Here is an 18,489-nt window from a genome sequence, read left to right on the forward strand (position 1 = left end):
ACTAATGTCAGTCTACTGCAGGCAACCTGTAATTCACAAAGCCAAGAGATGAAGAAAGGGGTCCTAGTTGTGCTCATAGTCTTGCAGCTGGTAATTCAACTTGTATATCGTTTTATCCAAATGTGCCAAGTGACCATAGAATCAGACTAGTCAATGAGCAGAGGCGATGTGCGCATTTTCCACTTCAGGAGGATGAAAAGTTTGGCCATTGCAAAAGAAGAAGACAACCATTGCCCATCATATGCCGCAATATCATCCAGTGTGGCCATACTCCTTACCAAATCAAGTCCAACAGTGGTTGCAAGCTGTAGGCCTGAACTGGTCTCAGCATGTACCAGACAATTTTTCAATAATCCTCAAGCAGGGGAGAGGACAAATAAATATTAAGGATATCACCTCATGGCTGTTCACAGAGTCCGCAGTTGCGCGTGGGCGCTAGTTTAATTTGGTGGAGTTTGCAAAGAGACCAGTGCCAATCGGGGAGTAGTTTAAAACTACTGCAATTGTAGGAGGCTCAGCAGAGGCTCTTACTGTGTAGGTGCAGAAGGTCAGACAATTCCTCCTCCTAAAAATGAATTTGGCATCTTTGAGACCATAAGTAGTTCTCGATCTGTTTCAAGTGCGGTTGGTTAATAATGTAAGTATGCAGGCCAGAAATAAGCTTTTGTATGCAGCCCAGGTAATCAAATAGTCATGGATAATAGAAGCTGGGGGAGTTTGCCTAGCACTTCCTAGTTTTTTTCATGATGCAGCTCCTCAGTTGCAGATATTTCTAGGACTGATTAACCGGAAGATCATATTCCTCTTGCAGTGGTGTGAACTCCTTCATGGTATCGTTCGCAAAGAGCTGTAGTAGCACTAGGATTCCTCTAGAGGCACAGTTCCCTCAGAAAAAGCGTTGTCTGTCAATCCTCAAGTTAACAATGGACCATATCGGCACTTTCATATGGAAGAATCCATTATGTGCGAGGACCATACCCTGGCGCTTCCAAAGCTGGATAGGGTTTTGCAGTATGGGGTTTTGGGGAGCTTGCGGTCCTGCTGAATAGTTGTATAGAACCTGTAGACTGTCACTGCCCCCTGAAAGGCGCACTCAATGAAAGTCTTGGAATTTTCAATTTGCTTGTGTTGCAAAGTGGTCTATTTGTGGTCTGCCCCACTCCTGGAAGACTCTGTCCACTATAACTTGCTTGAGCTTCCGCTTACATGCTTGTCTACTTAACCCTTATGCTTCCACGTTTTGCAGGACCAGTTTATCGCTTCTAGTTATAGCTCTTTGTACTGCCCCTTCGATATCCTGTGCTAGTATGAACAGCACATGTCCTCTTGTTCTCCCTGTTCAAGTATGAGGTTGTTGTTGCATTGTCAGTTTGAATTTCCACAGTCTTTCCCTTGACATGATTTTAGTTTGAGTAAACAAATGCTTCGCAGCTTCTAGGTAATTCCATTCACTCCTGATATTCCGTTTTCCCAGATTTGCTCCCCATTTCTTGTTGGGTGAATCTGTAGTAATGTTCACAGAGGTAGATGGTAGTTTGAAAGGTCTACCTATTGTAAAATTCCCCATCTTTCACCATTGTATTTTCCTTTGCATCTTCTCTGTGACGACTACTAGAATCTAGACAGTCTCAATGTCCGGCTCCTTGTGACCATTCTTGAATTGGTATCATGTGTGGAGTATAGCGTTAGGTGCTATGCACAAGGCTATTATGCCCATACATTTCAATATTGTCCTCATTGCCAGAGACTGTCCTTTCTGGCAAAGGACAGTTTGATATCTTCATGTCAAAATTCTCTTTCGTATCAGGAATGCCTTGGCCTTTCTGAGGTTAGTGTTGCTTCCTCTGGGAATAGGGATTATTTCTCTAAGTTTAGGGAGAATCTATATCTGTGCAGCATTTGTAGCACTGTCCGGATGCTTCTTTCGTATCGTGTCAGCAAATTGGCTTTTACCAGACAATTGTCCAAGTAGGGATACACATGTATCCAGTTTCTCAAGTGAGCAGCCACCAAATAAGTCATCGCATAATAACCTCAGCACCAATTTTATCCTGAACAGGAGCACCCTGAATTGGTAATGTTCAATGATTACCACAGACCTGAAAGACTTCTTATGTCTGCTATACATTGGGACGAGTATGTATTGATTATTGTATCTATACAGCACAAACTGTTGCCTAAGATGTGTCCTGGTGCTAGACAGGAAACCCGGAGAGGTGGTGGCTTCACAAATTGGATTTTAAAGATTACAAAGAACAGTCTTTGGCTTTCTCAAAAGCATAAAAGGTCCTCCATGTGGAACAGAGATGGAGGCAGGTTGTTCCAGGAGTGAGATGCTTGGAGGGCAAAAGATCTACCTCCAGTGCGAAGACATTCAGATTTAGGGACACCCAGAGTTAGCTAAGTGCAGAAGTATGGATGGACGGTAACACTGGAATTTTGCTGTAGGTATACTGGGCCGCTACGATGAATAGCTTTACGCACCATGCAGAGAGATTTAAAGATCACTCGTTTGGGTACTGGCAGCCGGTTGAACTTCTCCAGGGCCATTGCTACCGAAGACCTTCAGCGCAAAAAGTGATAGTTAAACTGCGCTGTCTAAATTCTATAGAACCCATTAAGCAAATAGTCAGGACCTCAAAGATACAGGATGGTTGCCTGAACCACTACTGATCATACAAGCTGGCGTAATAATGGTAGATTCGCAGGAATAAGAATGTTTGACCTTAGAAGAAAGATAACTCAGGATCAAATTGGAAGCACACATTCCTTATTCTGCCACCAATTTAGGGAAACCCTCCTCAGACCAAGGTCATATGTAGTTAGGTGTCCTTGAGATTTAGAATTACCTAATTTAGTCCTTTTTAAAACATTTTTTTAAGTAGGATGACTTATTGCAATGTGGTCATCTTTATCTTTAGGGTTTTCATGAACTTGTGCAAGAATCTGGCTTCCAAAATAGACCGGTGTAAGGTTTGGTTTTGACATTGAGAAGTATCCAGAGTCACTTCCTGGACGTGCTCCTCCTTGGCACCTTATCTACTGTTTATTTTAAAAAATATTTTTTTAGAAGGTTTTCACTACTTGTGGCAAGTCAAATTGCTAGCTCACTTTTTTGGTTTCACAGATGGTGGTTCGTAATGAAGCTCTATGGAATACCCATGATGCTGGATACAGAGTAATCGTTTGTCGGTGAAGAACTGCCTTGGCTCCTTGAGTAACCTTCCTATTCTGTGTCCTATGGGTGTTATGTGTTGGGCCATCTATTTGAGAGTGATTTTGACACGAGTCTGACTCTCTTGGGGCCGACTCTTTCCTCAGGCCCTGCCTCAGTTTTGTGGGGTACTGCTGATGGAGCAGATTTCATCTGCAGTCAGGCATTGTTTTATTTTCTGTGCTTCAGACAGATTGCATTTAAATTGCCACGTACATTTTGGTGCAAGTTAAAAACATGGCACATGAAAAACATGAAAGTGAGGCCTATTCAGTCAAATGCTTTTGCTGAATTAACGTGTTTTTTTGCAATGTAGAGAAAAGTGGCCTTTTTAGCTGTGAAGATTAATAGAATGTGTTTCTCTCTTCCCAGCTCATCCCTTGCCAATCTATATTTAATATTCCTGTCTTAATAGACTTTGACTTGTTGCATATTTTGATAAATATTTTCAGTTAATAACACCTCTTTTTATAATGTGTGTGAATTAATAATGCACAAACACTACACAGGGGGCTAAATGCTTTTTTGCATGAAAAGCTATCTAAAACACTAAAGCATGTTGCTGTGTGTGTTGTATTAACTGTGTGCGCTGTATTAACTATGTGTGCTTTTAAATTTTACACTAAAGCATGAAAATGCTATGTTGCCCATTTCACATTTATTTTGCATGTTGTCATAAATAATAGAAAAGCTGCTTTTCACTAATAGCTTGGCTAGGTAAACATTTATAAGGGGTATTAGTATGAGGGAGGGAAACATAATGGGCTGATTTACATGAAATTAATATTATCTTTGTGTTTGTTTTATTTTTGGGGCCTACACAAAACATGGCTGCCTGTGAATCCATCAAGGCTATGGCTTGCAATTTAATGAGAAGGGAGCATGCGCAGACTGTGGCAGCTTTCCTCATGACAAGAAGTGAAGGACATCTTCAACTGTACATTCTTGTGATTCTGCCAATGTACCAGTGTTAGTTAAAAGTGTCCATCTGACTACGCTGTGGAAGGAAGGAAGGAGAATTAGAATGAAACATTTTTCCTAGTAAATGTTGCAAATGTTTATAAATGTAGTTATTCATGTATGCTTCTTTTGTTAAAACTGGTAAAGTCGGGATTTTAGAATGAGTCAGGGTATTGAGAACTCCTGCCATCATGACTGACCAATCACGTACAGGTTTTCCTGAAAGATGCTACATCTTTGTGTAGTCTGCCAATAATTAGGGTCTAAAATAATGTCCTCTATGGATTGGGGCTGGCTTTTCTCAGCTCAGCTGGCTTCTATGGGTTAGGTACGAGAAACGTCCCGGGAGATTGCTGAAGGGGAGGTGCGTCCGAGGAGATTCAGGGGGAGGTTTCTTGCTTCCACGTCATATCTTGGCACATCAGGCCACATTCCTTTGAGGTCTGGTGAAGGGCGGGCTGTCTCCCTCCTTTTTGCTCTTTAGACAGAGAGATGCATAGAGCAGCAACAGATAGAAATGCTCTTTAGATTTAGATGCTAAACTTTAAGTTCATGTTTTGACTAATTAATTAGGTCTAAAGAGATTTATTTGTTTTATGCATTTATTTCTCTTAATGGGAGATTTTGCCAACTATTTAATTATTGATTAGCTTTGCAAGACTATTTTTCTTAGAAACTCTGTAATGTGTTCTGTATTATTGATATTTTTCCTATTTTCCAAATTATGTAACCTGATTGATGTTTTACTAATAAATAAAGGGTCAGAGAAAAATTAACTTTTGACTAGAAAATAAAACCCTTTAAAATACTCAACAACTCTCTTTATTGGCTTGAATAATAAATTGCATTTTTGACTGTTCAGGTTTATTTAAGTCTCCTGAAGGTAATACATGGTGTGAAGGGCCCAACATCTTTTGAGCGGTAAATTAGAGGTAGCATGAGGGTTTTACATTGAGAAATTACCAGAAGAAATTACCGCTCCATCAGTTTTTGGTAAGCGGAGGATGGTCATTATTGATTAGTTTGGTGATTAGTGATTATTGATCTCACCATCAACTATTCAACTAATGGATCATTGACCTTAAGAGGGAAGTTAAATAACTGCCCAAGTTAGATAAATGTCCAAGTCCTGATTCCTGACTCCAATGCTCAGAACCTGAAGACTGGCAAAGCAGTACTGGCAGGTGATGCAAGAAGTGGTGTGAGTATCAATAGGGTTGTGAAATGTTGTTAATATGCTAGCATGTATTTTTGAAGTGTTGAAAATATTACGTTTATTTTTACTGTTGGTGACATTTTGCTCATTTTGAATTGATGGTGTTATTGATTATATTGGTAATTTCATAGGACACACTTTTTTGGTTATTGATTACATGTTTTAACTCTTCATGTTAAGTTAGTGTCTTGTTCTATGTTGTCTGGAACACGCAGGTATGCACACCTGTGGAATCCTGGGAAGGAATAGCGGGTGGTAAATGGAAGCCACACTGCACTGAGGTTACTCGTCTGTTGGAATAACACTGAGAAGCTAGGTAGGGCTGGCAGTGTTAAATTAGGGACTATTTTCTGTGTGAGTGATTGATAGCAAAGAGTTCGCTGGTGAAATTTTGGTCTGATATCACCTAGAAAGGGTCACACCAAAGGAGTAGCAGGTTCTTCTGAGCTTGATTGATAGCAAAAGGGTTTGCTGGTGAAACTTTGGCCTAACATATATCCTGAAGGATAAGTCCAAAGGAGTAGCAGGTTCTTCTGAGCTTGAGTGAAAGGTAAGAGGAAGGGATTTACCTGTAGTGTTTGAAGAGTAAACGGAAAGTCTTACTTTGTGAAGGGTAAGCGGAATGTGTTACTCGCAGTGAATATAAATCTATCCTTTATTTAGCACAACAGACAGAGTAGCGAATGTATTTATGTTGTAACTAACAGAGTTATTTATTAAGAGAAATATTGCAGTAAGATTTTGTGGAGGGTCAGTAGTAGGAGTAAAACTGACTGAAATTGAGACTGACAGCTTTGGAGAAAAGAAATTGCATTGAACTATTGCAAAACTGAAAATGTTTGAAGGTTTAAAGAAGCTGTTAGGAGGTAAAGTGAAAAATTCGTTTTTTGTTGGTGATGCTCCCGAAGGAACACCTGTGTATTTTATGTCCACCAATTTGGGACAAAATACATGTATGTGGGTTCACCAATGGTGCAAGATTACTGAAAAAGAGGGTGCTTTGAGGTTTCCAAAAGATGGTACTTTTGAATTGCAAATCATTGACAAATTAAGGGAAGTCTTATGTGAAATAAAGACACAGTCTAAAGCTGCACAATTTGAGGCCTTAAGCCTGTGGGAAAAGACAGCAAGAGAGAAAGCAAGTGAAGATAAAAAGGTAAAGCACCAGATGCAGGAGAAGAGAATTAGTGATGATAAAGAGCTTCATATAAATAATGATTCAGGGGATGAAATAATGGATGAATTGTTAACTGAGTGTCCACCACTTTATGTGGTTCCCATGAAAAATACTGAAAATAGTGTACCAGTAAAAACTACAGGGGCTACTGCTTCTGTTGAACAGAGAGAAATACAGACTGAGAGAACTGTGCAGACATTTTATATTGACCCATTACCTGTTGATTCAGTACTGACAGCGATCCCTCCAGGTGTTACTGCTTCAAATGTGATTCAGTTCAAGAATTACAAACTGCAGATGCACAGATAATGCCTAGAAAAATTATGACTGTCCCAATTAATATGGTCCCTACTGAAAAGGTTCAAAGAGCTGCAGAATCAGTGATTATGGCAGGGTTTATTTCAGAAACTCAGAATACACAGATTATTGAACAGAAATTACCCCAAGCACTAAAAGGTGAGGGAAAAATGGTATTTACAACATCTGCAGCCCAGGATAAAATAAATGTAATTGAAAATGGGATTTTTCACACCTGCTCTGAGGAAGTAATTAAAAAGATAGAGAACATGGGAGAACATATTAACACAGACCATGAAAAAGAGAGCCAGCTTAGTGTTTTAAATGGCACATATGTGAACATGGAGAAATTAACAGTCTCTGCTGTTTAAATAATGAAAATGTGAACCAGTGTCAGGAAAAAGAATTCATTTCCCTGAGTAAGGAAACAGCTGGCTGTGCATTAACTACACATAATGGACTGACAGATTTGGCTCAAAAATATGAAAATGATGTTTCAGGAAGTTTTCCATTTCAGAAAGGTTTTAGGGTACACATGGATAATGAGGCAAATGAGAAAATGTGTTCTTCAGGAATGCATCTGCACATTTCAGAAATAAAATCTATGTTTAAATGCAATGGGTTTGAGAAATTAGGAGAAAAGTGGGCAAGAAAACATGAGAAGAAAAAGAAACCACCAGACCTTGCAAGGAAACTGGCTAAGGAAAAGAAGCCACCAGATCTAATTGAGAAAAATAATAAACAGAATGAGGTAGAAGAGTTTGCTTACTCATTGAGAGAAAAGGTGGGAGAAATGTATGTGCATATGCCACAGAATAAAAGTGAACTTGCAGCATTTCTGAACACATTCCCACAATTGAAAGACAAAATGATGCTGTGGTACCCACAAGTTGATGGATTTGATGAAATATTGAAAGAGTTGTGCATTCATTTGGAAATGTTCTTTTACATTGACTTGCAGACTAAATTGTGGTTTGAATCTAAAGTTGTGGAAAGGCCAAGTGAAGAGACAGTGAAAAGGGTGTTGCATGAATGCACCATCATTTTCTGTTGTTATGGAGGAAAATATAGCAGTGATTTATTTCCTAAAGGGCAGAGTGCTAGCAAAGGATGTTGATTGGGTACAGATTAAAAGAACACAGGATGGTAGTAAAGGTGTTTTGGTTAGTGCAAATTCAGGTATGGATGTTGTACTGCTGGAAAATGCGTCCTTTTGCCATCTTCATAACAGATTTGAGCATTGGAAGAAGAAAAATAAATGTAAACATGATGCACAAAAACATGGAGAAATGCAGGTGCAAAATATGCCAGCTAAGCAAATGCAAATGTCCCGTCAGAAACCAGTACCTATGGCAGGAATTTGTCAAGCACAAATAGTCCCACAAAATAAGGAAAATGCTAAAATTAATTTAAATAAGGTGTCCAGAGCAAATGTGAATTATTTCCAGAGACAAAATGAGAACCCAGTCAAACAGGTTGCTTTGTTTGCAAATGAGAGTTTTAACACTCACAATTCTGAATTTACCAATTACATTGTGAAGGCAGTAGAAAGTCCAGATTTAGTAGCAGGAGTATTAAAGAAAGAAATTACAAACCCAGTTTTAGAAAAATGTGCACCAAAAATAGGCCCATTTGAGGAAAATTGCAAAACTGTTGTCTGTGACTCAGGCCTAGCAGGAAAACAATTATTTTGCAAATTAAGCAGCACAGATTACTGTACACCAGATAATGTTATTTTTCAGATTCCTGATGAGGAAGTACATTTTAAAATGGATAAACAAGACACAGCTGTAGCATTATTTTCAGAAAAGACAGTTGAAAAATTACCTTCTGCTTTCGAAAAAATAATAAACACAGAAATAAGAAAGTTCACAGAGAAGGATGCCAGATTAATAAAATCTACAGAACATGTCTTATTAAAATTAGAACCAAATGACATGTATTCAGGAACACCATCAGTTGCAGGAATTTTACTAATAAAAGGATTTTTGATGGAATTGATTGGAAGTTTATGTAACTTTCTGATCACAGGTTCACAGAAAATAAATGAAAAGAACAGAATAGTGCAGGAGATTAAAAGCATATTTTTTCCTTGTTGTCCTGTGGTACCGAATCCAGCCAATATATTTTTTCGCATTCCATGTGGTGAAGAATGGCTTACTTTTATTGATTTTTTGCCAGGTTCATGTCACAATGCCATTGCATGAGAATAGTCAGGAGTACTGTCAAAAAGAAGATGAATACCTGGGACACAAAATTGGAAAGGGAGGTAGAAAGGTGTCATCAGAGAAGGTGGAAATAATTTCCAAGATGAATACACCTCAAATTCAGAAAGAAGTCAGGACATTTTTGGGAATGGTTAGCTGCTGTAGAGAGTGGTTACTAAACCTTTCCCTAGTGGCTCAGCCTTTACTGAGGCTGACACACTCGGGTGTGTCTGATCCGCTTCCATTGGCCAACAACTGCACAAAAGCATTCCTAGAGTTGAAAGAGAAAAAATGTCGAGTCCCAGCACTAGGAATAAAAGTTTATTTGAAAGAAAATACACTAATTTGCAGTGAGAGGGAGGGCTGCGCTCTCTCATTGCCTATTGAAAAAGATGGCTGTGTTCAAAGGTCTGTGATGTATTGCCCAATGACCTTTGACCCTACCTTCACAGAAATGTTCGCAAATGAATTGGATTATGATGAAACTGAATATAAGTGTCTAAATCTCATGAAAATATGCATAAAGCCAAATTCAGACTTTAAGGATGAATGTCTGAGTCAGCCCAACAATGTCCATATTGTAGATGGCCCAAGTTTGAAAGGTGACACATTAAAAGCAGTACATGCTGTGCTCCTTATGCATTATGTGGTCAAAGCTTTATGGCTTTCAGTAGTTACCCCAGCCCAAAATTCGAAATTGATTGCCCTTACCATAACATGCAGTATATCTGCTCAATTGAGAGTCACTGGTGTCATGGGAGAGAGAAATGCTAATTCAGTTGCACAAATTTGTGTTCTGTTAGCACATACATTCAATGGAATCTTCACAGTTGAATTAAAAGAGGCTCAAGAATTTTTTTTTGAAGCAGCACAACAGGGTTGTATCAGAACTATTTTTGAAAAAAATAACAACTGCAAAGGGACAAATGTGTTATTGCAAAAACTAATGCCCAGGTATAGATTGCCAGTTTCTCTGAAATCAGATCATAATGTGGTCTCAAAGATAATGAGTGCAGAACAACAGATTGGACAAGAAATGGTTTGTAGCTATCTGCCTGAAGTGTCAAGCATAATAAAGCAACACAATGGCAGCACTGAGGTACCTTTTGTAAAAGACTGTTTCAGCAACACTAAAGTGGCTTGAAAATGCATATGCAAATGCACTTGTGGAAAACCCTGAGGAGAACACTAGCCATTGCTGTGTAGGTCTGGTTGATGTACAGTTTGCAGTTCATCACCAGATTGCAGCTGCTACACAAGATCTGCATAATGGATGGTGCAACGGCTTTGATCTGAGAGATGCTGTGGTGAAACATCTGAATCTGATCAAAGTGAAAATAAGAGTGAAAGGCCTTGGTTGAAAAAGTGCAAAAGGATTGATGGTGCTCTGTCAGAGTTTCTCAGCACCTAAGTAGTCTATTTTGCATGGAAAAAGTACAGAATGCCACACTGTATGAGCCATTCTGATGGCAAGCTGAAGATAAAGAGCAAAGAAATGCTGAAACTGTCCTGTTGAATTCTCCTTTTTTATTATTTTAGTTACTTGTTTTAAAGAAGACTAACTGTTCCAAGAAGCTACTTACAGATCTCTGCACTAAAACATTTGAGCTTGGCTATATATGATCTGATTACAGACCAAACTTGTGTTTGCCTTAGAAATAGAAGTAACATTGTTATATGCTCAGCTTTTGCAATTCAAATATATATATATATATATATATATTGTCACTTGTGAAATGAAATGTGTGATGAATTATAAATCATTTTATTATGATTTGAATAATCAGAAGGGTGGATTGATGGAGCAGATTTCATCTGCAGTCAGGCATTGTTTTATTTTCTGTGCTTCAGACAGATTGCATTTAAATTGCCACATACATTTTGGTGCAAGTTAAAAACATGGCACATGAAAAACATGAAAGTGAGGCCTATTCAGTCTGAAATGCTTTTGCTGAATTAACATGTGTTTTTTGCAATGTAGAGAAAAGTGGCCTTTTTAGCTGTGAAGATTAATAGACTGTTTCTCTCTTCCCAGCTCATCCCTTGCCAATCTAAATTTAATATTCCTGTCTTAATAGACTTTGACTTGTTGCATATTTTGATAAATATTTTCAGTTAATAACACCTGTTTTTATAATGTGTGTGAATTAATGCGCAAACTACACAGGGGGCTAAATGCTTTTTTGCATGAAAAGCTATCTAAAACACTAAAGCATGTTGCTGTGTGTGTTGTATTAACTGTGTGCGCTGTATTAACTGTGTGCTTTTAAATTTTACACTAAAGCATGAAAATGCTATGTTGCCCATTTCACATTTATTTTGCATGTTGTCATAAATAATAGAAAAGCTGCTTTTCACTAATAGCTTGGCTAGGTAAACATTTATAAGGGGTATTAGTATGAGGGAGGGAAACATAATGGGCTGATTTACATGAAATTAATATTATCTTTGTGTTTGTTTTATTTTTGGGGCCTACACAAAACAATGAGAAGGGAGCATGCGCAGACTGTGGCAGCTTTCCTCATGACAAGAAGTGAAGGACATCTTCAACTGTACATTCTTGTGATTCTGCCAATGTACCAGTGTTAGTTAAAAGTGTCCATCTGACTACGCTGTGGAAGGAAGGAGAATTAGAATGAAACATTTTTCCTAGTAAATGTTTCAAATGTTTATAAATGTAGTTATTCATGTATGCTTCTTTTGTTAAAACTGGTAAAGTCAGGATTTTAGAAGGAGTCGGGGTATTGAGAACTCATGCCATCATGACTGACCAATTACGTACAGGTTTTCCTGAAAGATGCTACATCTTTGTGTAGTCTGCCAATAATTAGGGTATAAAATAATGTCCTCTCTGGATGGGGGCTGGCTTTTCTCAGCTCAGCTGGCTTCTATGGGTTAGGTACGAGAAACGTCCCGGGAGATTGCTGAAGGGGAGGTGCGTCCGAGGAGATTCAGGGGGAGGTTTCTTGCTTCCACGCCATATCTTGGCACATCAGGCCACATTCCTTTGAGGTCTGGTGAAGGACGGGCTGTCTCCCTCCTTTTTGCTCTTTAGACAGAGAGATGCACAGAGCAGCAACAGATAGAAAGGCTCTTTAGATTTAGATGCTAAACTTTAAGTTTATGTTTTGACTAATTAATTAGGTCTAAAAAGATTTATTTGTTTTATGCATTTATTTCTCTTAATGGGAGATTTTTGCCAACTATTTAATTATTGATTAGCTTTGCAAGACTATTTTTCTTAGAAACTCTTTAAGAATTTTGACTGATATTTTGCGCCACATTTTCATAACTACATGTAATGCTTATATGCAGACTGTAATGTGTTCTGTATTATTGATATTTTTCCTGTTTTCCAAATTATGTAACCTGATTGATATTTTACTAATGAATAAAGGGTCAGAGAAAAATTAACTTTTGACTAGAAAATAAAACCCTTTAAAATACTCAACAACTCTCTTTATTGGCTTGAATAATAAAGGTGTGGCGCCGCGGCCAGGGCGACTGACTCCGGAAGCTGGGGATCACGGTTCGATCCCTGGCACCGGCGGCAGATTAGCCCAGCACCATGTGACTCTGGGCAATAGCTTGCTTAATCTCCCCGACGGCCCCCAGCGCCTAGAGACCCTAACGGGTGATTGTGCGCTTTACAAATGTGGATTATTATTATATTATTATTATTAAATTGCATTTTTGACTGTTCAGGTTTATTTAAGTCTCCTGAAGGTAATACATGGTGTGAAGGGCCCAACACCTTTTGAGCGGTAAATTAGAGGTAGCATGAGGGTTTTACATTGAGAAATTACCAGAAGAAATTACCGCTCCATCACTGCCACTGTGTGGCTGAGCTCTACGCACTATTCTGCAGCATTTGTGTGGCCTACAAGATACTGGTCAGAAACTCCACCCGTACCATTGTTTCTTGAAAGGGGCAGTCTATTAAAGGAGCCTCTAAAATGCAAGCACCCCCATAACCTTTGCGGTTTTGTTGTCCTTTCGCATTTGTTGGAGCGATTCATTCACTGCTGCTCCAAAAACGGCTTGTCAGTGAAGGCCATATTGATAACCGATGCCTGTACCTCTTGCTTATACCCTAAAACCTTTCAATCAGATATGCCTTCTCAGGTTTGTACCTGTGCACATTTGTCTGCTGCATCTAGTGCAGATTTTATACCGGCATTAGTGATGGCGTTCACATCCTGTATCACCATCTTAGCTCACTTCCTTCTAGGTATGGAAGATGTTGGATTAAGTATTCCACCCCTCCCACTGCGGATGCCCATGTCTGTTCAGGAAGGCATTGGAGTTAGCGATCCACATTTTTTCATCCCATCATTCCCACCCTGTTATTGTCCTTGTATGGCGACAGGCCAGTGGCTGTAGAAGCAATGGCACTTATCTGGTTGTGGACACCATTATAGTCCGCCAAGGCATTACTCTCGATTTATGCAGGGTCTTGTAAAGATTTGTCTATATTTTTGTTCTCAACTATGGGTGAAAAAATCTTGGAAGAGGCAAACTCCCAAAATATATAATTCCCTGGGTCTAAGATGCTTGACAACATTGGCACAAACAATTTCTTCTGTAAAGGGAGAAAGGTTTTGAGTAGAAAAAATAATTCAGTTTGTTCCTCCTTTATATGTACTCTGTGTCTGTCTGCTGTCCTCTAAATAACAACATCTTCAGGAGAACAAGTATATGCACTCTTCTGGTGAGTCTATCTCCAGGTCCTGCCAGCCCTGTCTGTTGAGCCAGAGTCTTGAAAAAAGTCCCTGTTTATAATGCTTCTCCACTTTGTAGAAGAGTTCTTGCTACTTTTGAGGTACAGATGGGCCGATTGGTCTTTTCCTATCCTTTATCCTTGCTGAGATTCTTAAGACCATAAGGGATTCATTGAACTCCTTTTTGGAGCAGTATTACTGTTTCGGCTTCAATTCGTTGTTTCTTTTTCTCAACTTCACGAGCACGTGGCTTGACTTCAGGGTTCTTTTCCCTTTGGACTCCTTTTCCCTCCCCAGTACAGAGTCAAGCCAGAGAGAGCGTTTGCCCCAAATGTTGTCACTGTGCTTGCGCCCAGTAGGATCTTTGCATTTTGACTTCCTTTCAACTACCTATGGCTTTGGTATCAAGGATGTCTTGGGAGACTTGAACTGAGTTTTTCTTATACTCTGTCAATTTCAGCGCCTTTGTCTGCAATTCCTCTCTTAGTCGACATCCCTCTCTTCAACATTGGGCCCTCCCCCCTGCGCCGTTTCTTTGGGGTTTTCCTCTACACTCAATAGCCCCAAGTCCCTGAAAGAGAGCTGTTTGGACTGCAACTGCATCATGGCATAATGTGCCCATCGCCAAGAACCCCGGGAAGAAACTTTCCACAAGCCTCATCTTTTGGTCTTGGACAGGCAGAGAATATGGACCTTGTGATACTCCTTTGGTGAGAGTTTGTGGTGGCCCTTTGGGCAAAATCTAAAGGGGGTATTTCTCATCGAAAATTCCCTTTATGAGAGAGTTTATCTGGGGAATCATTAATTCCAGCGCAAATTCCCCTGGTAATTCCTCATTTTTCCTGGTATCACACACGGAGCCTTCATTTGCGCTAAATTGGAGTCCACAGATCTGCATAGTGATCACATTATCTTGATTCATTCAGTTACTCCTGCCATATATCCTCATTTTGGACCAAAATCATCAACGCCTCGCTTTCATCAGGCTGTGTTCCTGAATCTATCCAAATAGGCCAAGTCTCAGACATTCTCAAACAACCAGGAGCGAACTCCAACAACCTCAGACCTATCCCCAACCTTCCCTTCTTAGCAAACACACTGGCGAATTGTGTCCTCCTTCAACTCAACTGACACAGAGGAATTCAACCTCCACGACCCTTTCCAATCAGGATTCAGGAATGGCTGTAGCACCGAAACTGCCATGCTCAATATTTCCAATGCTATTCCCAGGTCCTTAGATGAAGGTGACGCCTGCCTCCTAATCCTACTTGACCCATCTGCAGCTTTCAATACAGTACATCAAGACTCTATCCTCTCCCCATCTCATTTTAATGTCTACAAGGAACCCCTCACTTCCATTTTGAATCAAGCAGGTGTCAAATATCAGCTATTTTCCGACACCCAACTCTACTACAAATTAAAATCAAGAAAACATTGATAATGTTCCAACACCAGAAATGGGCATGGTTGCTATTCACGCTGCTTACTGATGCTGAAAAATGACAGAGGACAGATTAGATCTGAGCCCTCGCAATGCATTTCTGCAGAAAGAAAATTAAGATGCTCACATTGGCTCAGGTTCGGTCAGTCCTGAACCCCTGGAGACTGAATGATTGCGTTGGGACTTATAGGACACTGACTTCCACATCGCCGTCCTGTAGGCTCACAGCCGTTACCTGTAATTCACGGTGGGCCCCTGTCATTTCCAGTTAATTGTGCTCCCCTTCGGCCTTACCAGTGCCCCTCAAGTGTTTACGAAAGTGATGACAGTGGTTGTAGCACATCTTTGGAGGTCTAGTCTTCCTCTACCTCGACTGCGGGCTGTTGAAGGCAGGCTCACCCAGGCAGTTGTCGCCCATCTGCAGATTATGACGAACCTATTGCTGCGGTTCTATAACATGGCCAAGTCGCACCCGACGACTCCTCAGATTCTCCCTTTCATCAGGCCCAAGACGTCCTAGTGGCTCCACAGTGGACCCGAAAAGTATGGTATCTCAAACTCATGAGCATCTATCCTCCTGTCTGGCAACCCCATTGGCAGGACCTTCCGTTGCAGCAACCAGGCAGGACTTGAACCCGAACCTGCACACTGTCCACCTTCATGTCTGGAAATAGAGTGGGGGCAGATGAGGGTTTTCAATCTTCCTTCAGAGGTCTGTGATGTCACCTTGGCAGAGCGGCCCCCTCCCCCTCCCCCAATAGGGTATAATACTACAGCTGTTGGGATAAGTTTCTACCTTAATGTTGCTAACGCCATATGGACCTTCGTTCTGCATCTGTGTCAGAGGTGTTGCGGTTTGTCTGGCCTTTAGCCCCACAAGGACTTGTAATGGACACAGGTGCTCGTTACCTGTTGGCTATTTCGGCTTTCCTGCAGTTACCAGATCAACCATCACTGTTCAAGTCACCGGTAGGGATTCACTTTCTGAACGGTTTGTAACATTTGGTCCCTCATACCATTTTTGTGATGCCTCAATAGGACCTCAATCTGTTGCTCGTATACCTCAGGTGCCCCCCCACGCTTTCCGCCCCTACACAGCTGCGGCTTTTTCCCATCAAGACGATTTACCTAGTGGACATTACATTGGCCTGGAGGGTCAAAGAGCTTCAAACTCTGTTGGTTCACCCTCCATACACCAGCTTTTTTCCAGATAAGCTGGCCCTTCTGACACATGCCTCTTTTCTGCTGCAGGTAGTCATCCTCTTTCATGTCCACAACATCATGCTACCTACATTTTTCATCCCACCTCATCCTTTTAAGGAGAAGGAGAGACTGGACCCAAAAAGACCTCTGTCTCTTCCTACATCGATTGCACTAAAGCCCATCGGGTGGGCGATCACGATTTCATTGGGTTGACTGGAGCGAAGAAGAGCAAGGCTTTGCAGAAAAAGACAAATCTCTCAATTGATTGTACTCTGCAATAAGAAATGCTATGCATTAGCTAAATAGTAGTCAATTGAGGGCTTCCGAACCCATTCCACCAGGGCCATGGCCACTTTTACTGCATTAGCACGCAGAGTATCTGTCCTGGACATCTGACAAGGTACCACATGAACATCCCGCCACACGTTCACAAAGTGCTACTGCTTGGACTGTTACGTCTGTCGAGACGGGCATTTCACCTGCTCAGTCCTGCAAGACTTTTGTTAAAGCCAGTTATCAGACCCCAGCTCCAGTGAGGTTTTGCTTGGGTATCTATTCTAAGGTGCGCAATCTAACTTTTCTTCTGTAACACCTTTTCTGGTACAGACACTATCTAACCGCCAATTTCTCACTGAACCTCCCATCCTCTCGGTTCTGCAAACTGGGATCTTCACCTAAAAGATCACATTAGACACTGCACACTAATCAAACATTGTTTTTTATGTGGCTTCACATGTTTGGGGGGATATAGTCACAAAAGAAACGGATATCAGAACGCAAGGGTAGCGCATATATGGGCACCACAAAATCACTTCTGACACAGACGAAATGGGCCTGATCTACAGCATCTATCCGCACACACAGGTTCTGCTCAAGAGTTTACCGATCCAGTGTGACCCCCCCCCCCCACCCCCCTGGGAGTATTCTAAAGTGAGCAATAGAATTTTCTATCAGAAGAGAAGATACTCTCATGGAACCAATAAGGTCCCCTGAACTGTGTAAAAAAAGTGCAGTTTTCTCCATATGACATCTAGTAAGACGGATTGTTTGATTTCAGCATCCAATTAAAAAAAAATTGAGTTCTCTGGCATCCAATTCACGTTGGTGGTTTCCTTGTGTATCAAGATGCCTCCAAACACAATTTGTTATGAGTCTACTGACTAAAGGAGGGGAACTGGTGATGTGAGTACACCCCAATGCTGGGCACTTTAAACTCTCATAATATCCTCACCTTAATTTAATCACAAAGTTAATAACACAAATGTAGTTATACACATTTGCATTGGGGCTTAGTCCCAGCCCTCTATCGTTGGTCTGTTCAACTGTCATTCACAATTTGTTTCCGCCCACCAATCATACAGCAAGGGGCAATGGGTCCATCCACTTTAGACATTGGCACTCTTCCACTGTGAGTGACAGCATGTTGGGTGACCACATTTTAAGTCACGATTGTGTGGTAAAACTGCAGTTTCAGGTTACGTTAATTAAAACGAATAGTAAGTGTTCATTGTGTCAATAAGAATGATATTTTCCTGTGACGTGCAATAAACCTTAAAAGTGTTTCCCTGCCTGTTCTAAGACAATCTGTAAGCTAAGAAGCTCCTGTACTTTTATATAAAAAACATTCAATGTTTAAATATTCTTTTAAGTTACACATTTTAACAGCAAATATGTATCTGACCTACTTAGATGGCAGGATAATTTTCTACGTGTTATTCGGTTTGAGACTCGTAAAAGGAATTAAATAAAAAATGAATAATAATCATTGCACAGCTTTCCAAGGTCAGACCTATTGTCTTTGCCAGTACCTGCCTCGCCTCGCCATCTATGTACACATTCAATATGTATGGATATTATCATGCATAAAGAATATTAAATTATGAAAAGATGCAGACGTACCTTGTTTTGAAGGAAACATGCCACTTGCTGAGACCATGGAAGCCTACAAAAGAATAGCAAAAATCATTCAGAATTCAACGTATGTTGTGCAGAAAATGCAAGTAGACTGTTGCGATGCATCTGTAAACATTACTTGGTATAATATCTCCAATTA

General features: G+C 40.4%; 1 protein-coding gene across 3 annotated transcripts in view; it reads right to left on the minus strand.

The window, feature by feature from the left end:
• Positions 1–18,489, minus strand: part of LOC144785991 (uncharacterized) — a 324,665-nt gene that overhangs the window by 6,195 nt on the left and 299,981 nt on the right. For all 3 annotated transcript variants that reach the window (XM_078664896.1, XM_078664895.1, XM_078664897.1), the window contains one exon: positions 18,336–18,378. In XM_078664896.1, the coding sequence (XP_078521022.1) occupies positions 18,336–18,378 (43 nt within the window). The remainder of the gene's footprint in view (positions 1–18,335; positions 18,379–18,489) is intronic.

This window comes from Lissotriton helveticus, chromosome 10 (genome assembly GCF_964261635.1).
Source record: "Lissotriton helveticus chromosome 10, aLisHel1.1, whole genome shotgun sequence".
Classification (NCBI taxonomy): domain Eukaryota; kingdom Metazoa; phylum Chordata; class Amphibia; order Caudata; family Salamandridae; genus Lissotriton; species Lissotriton helveticus.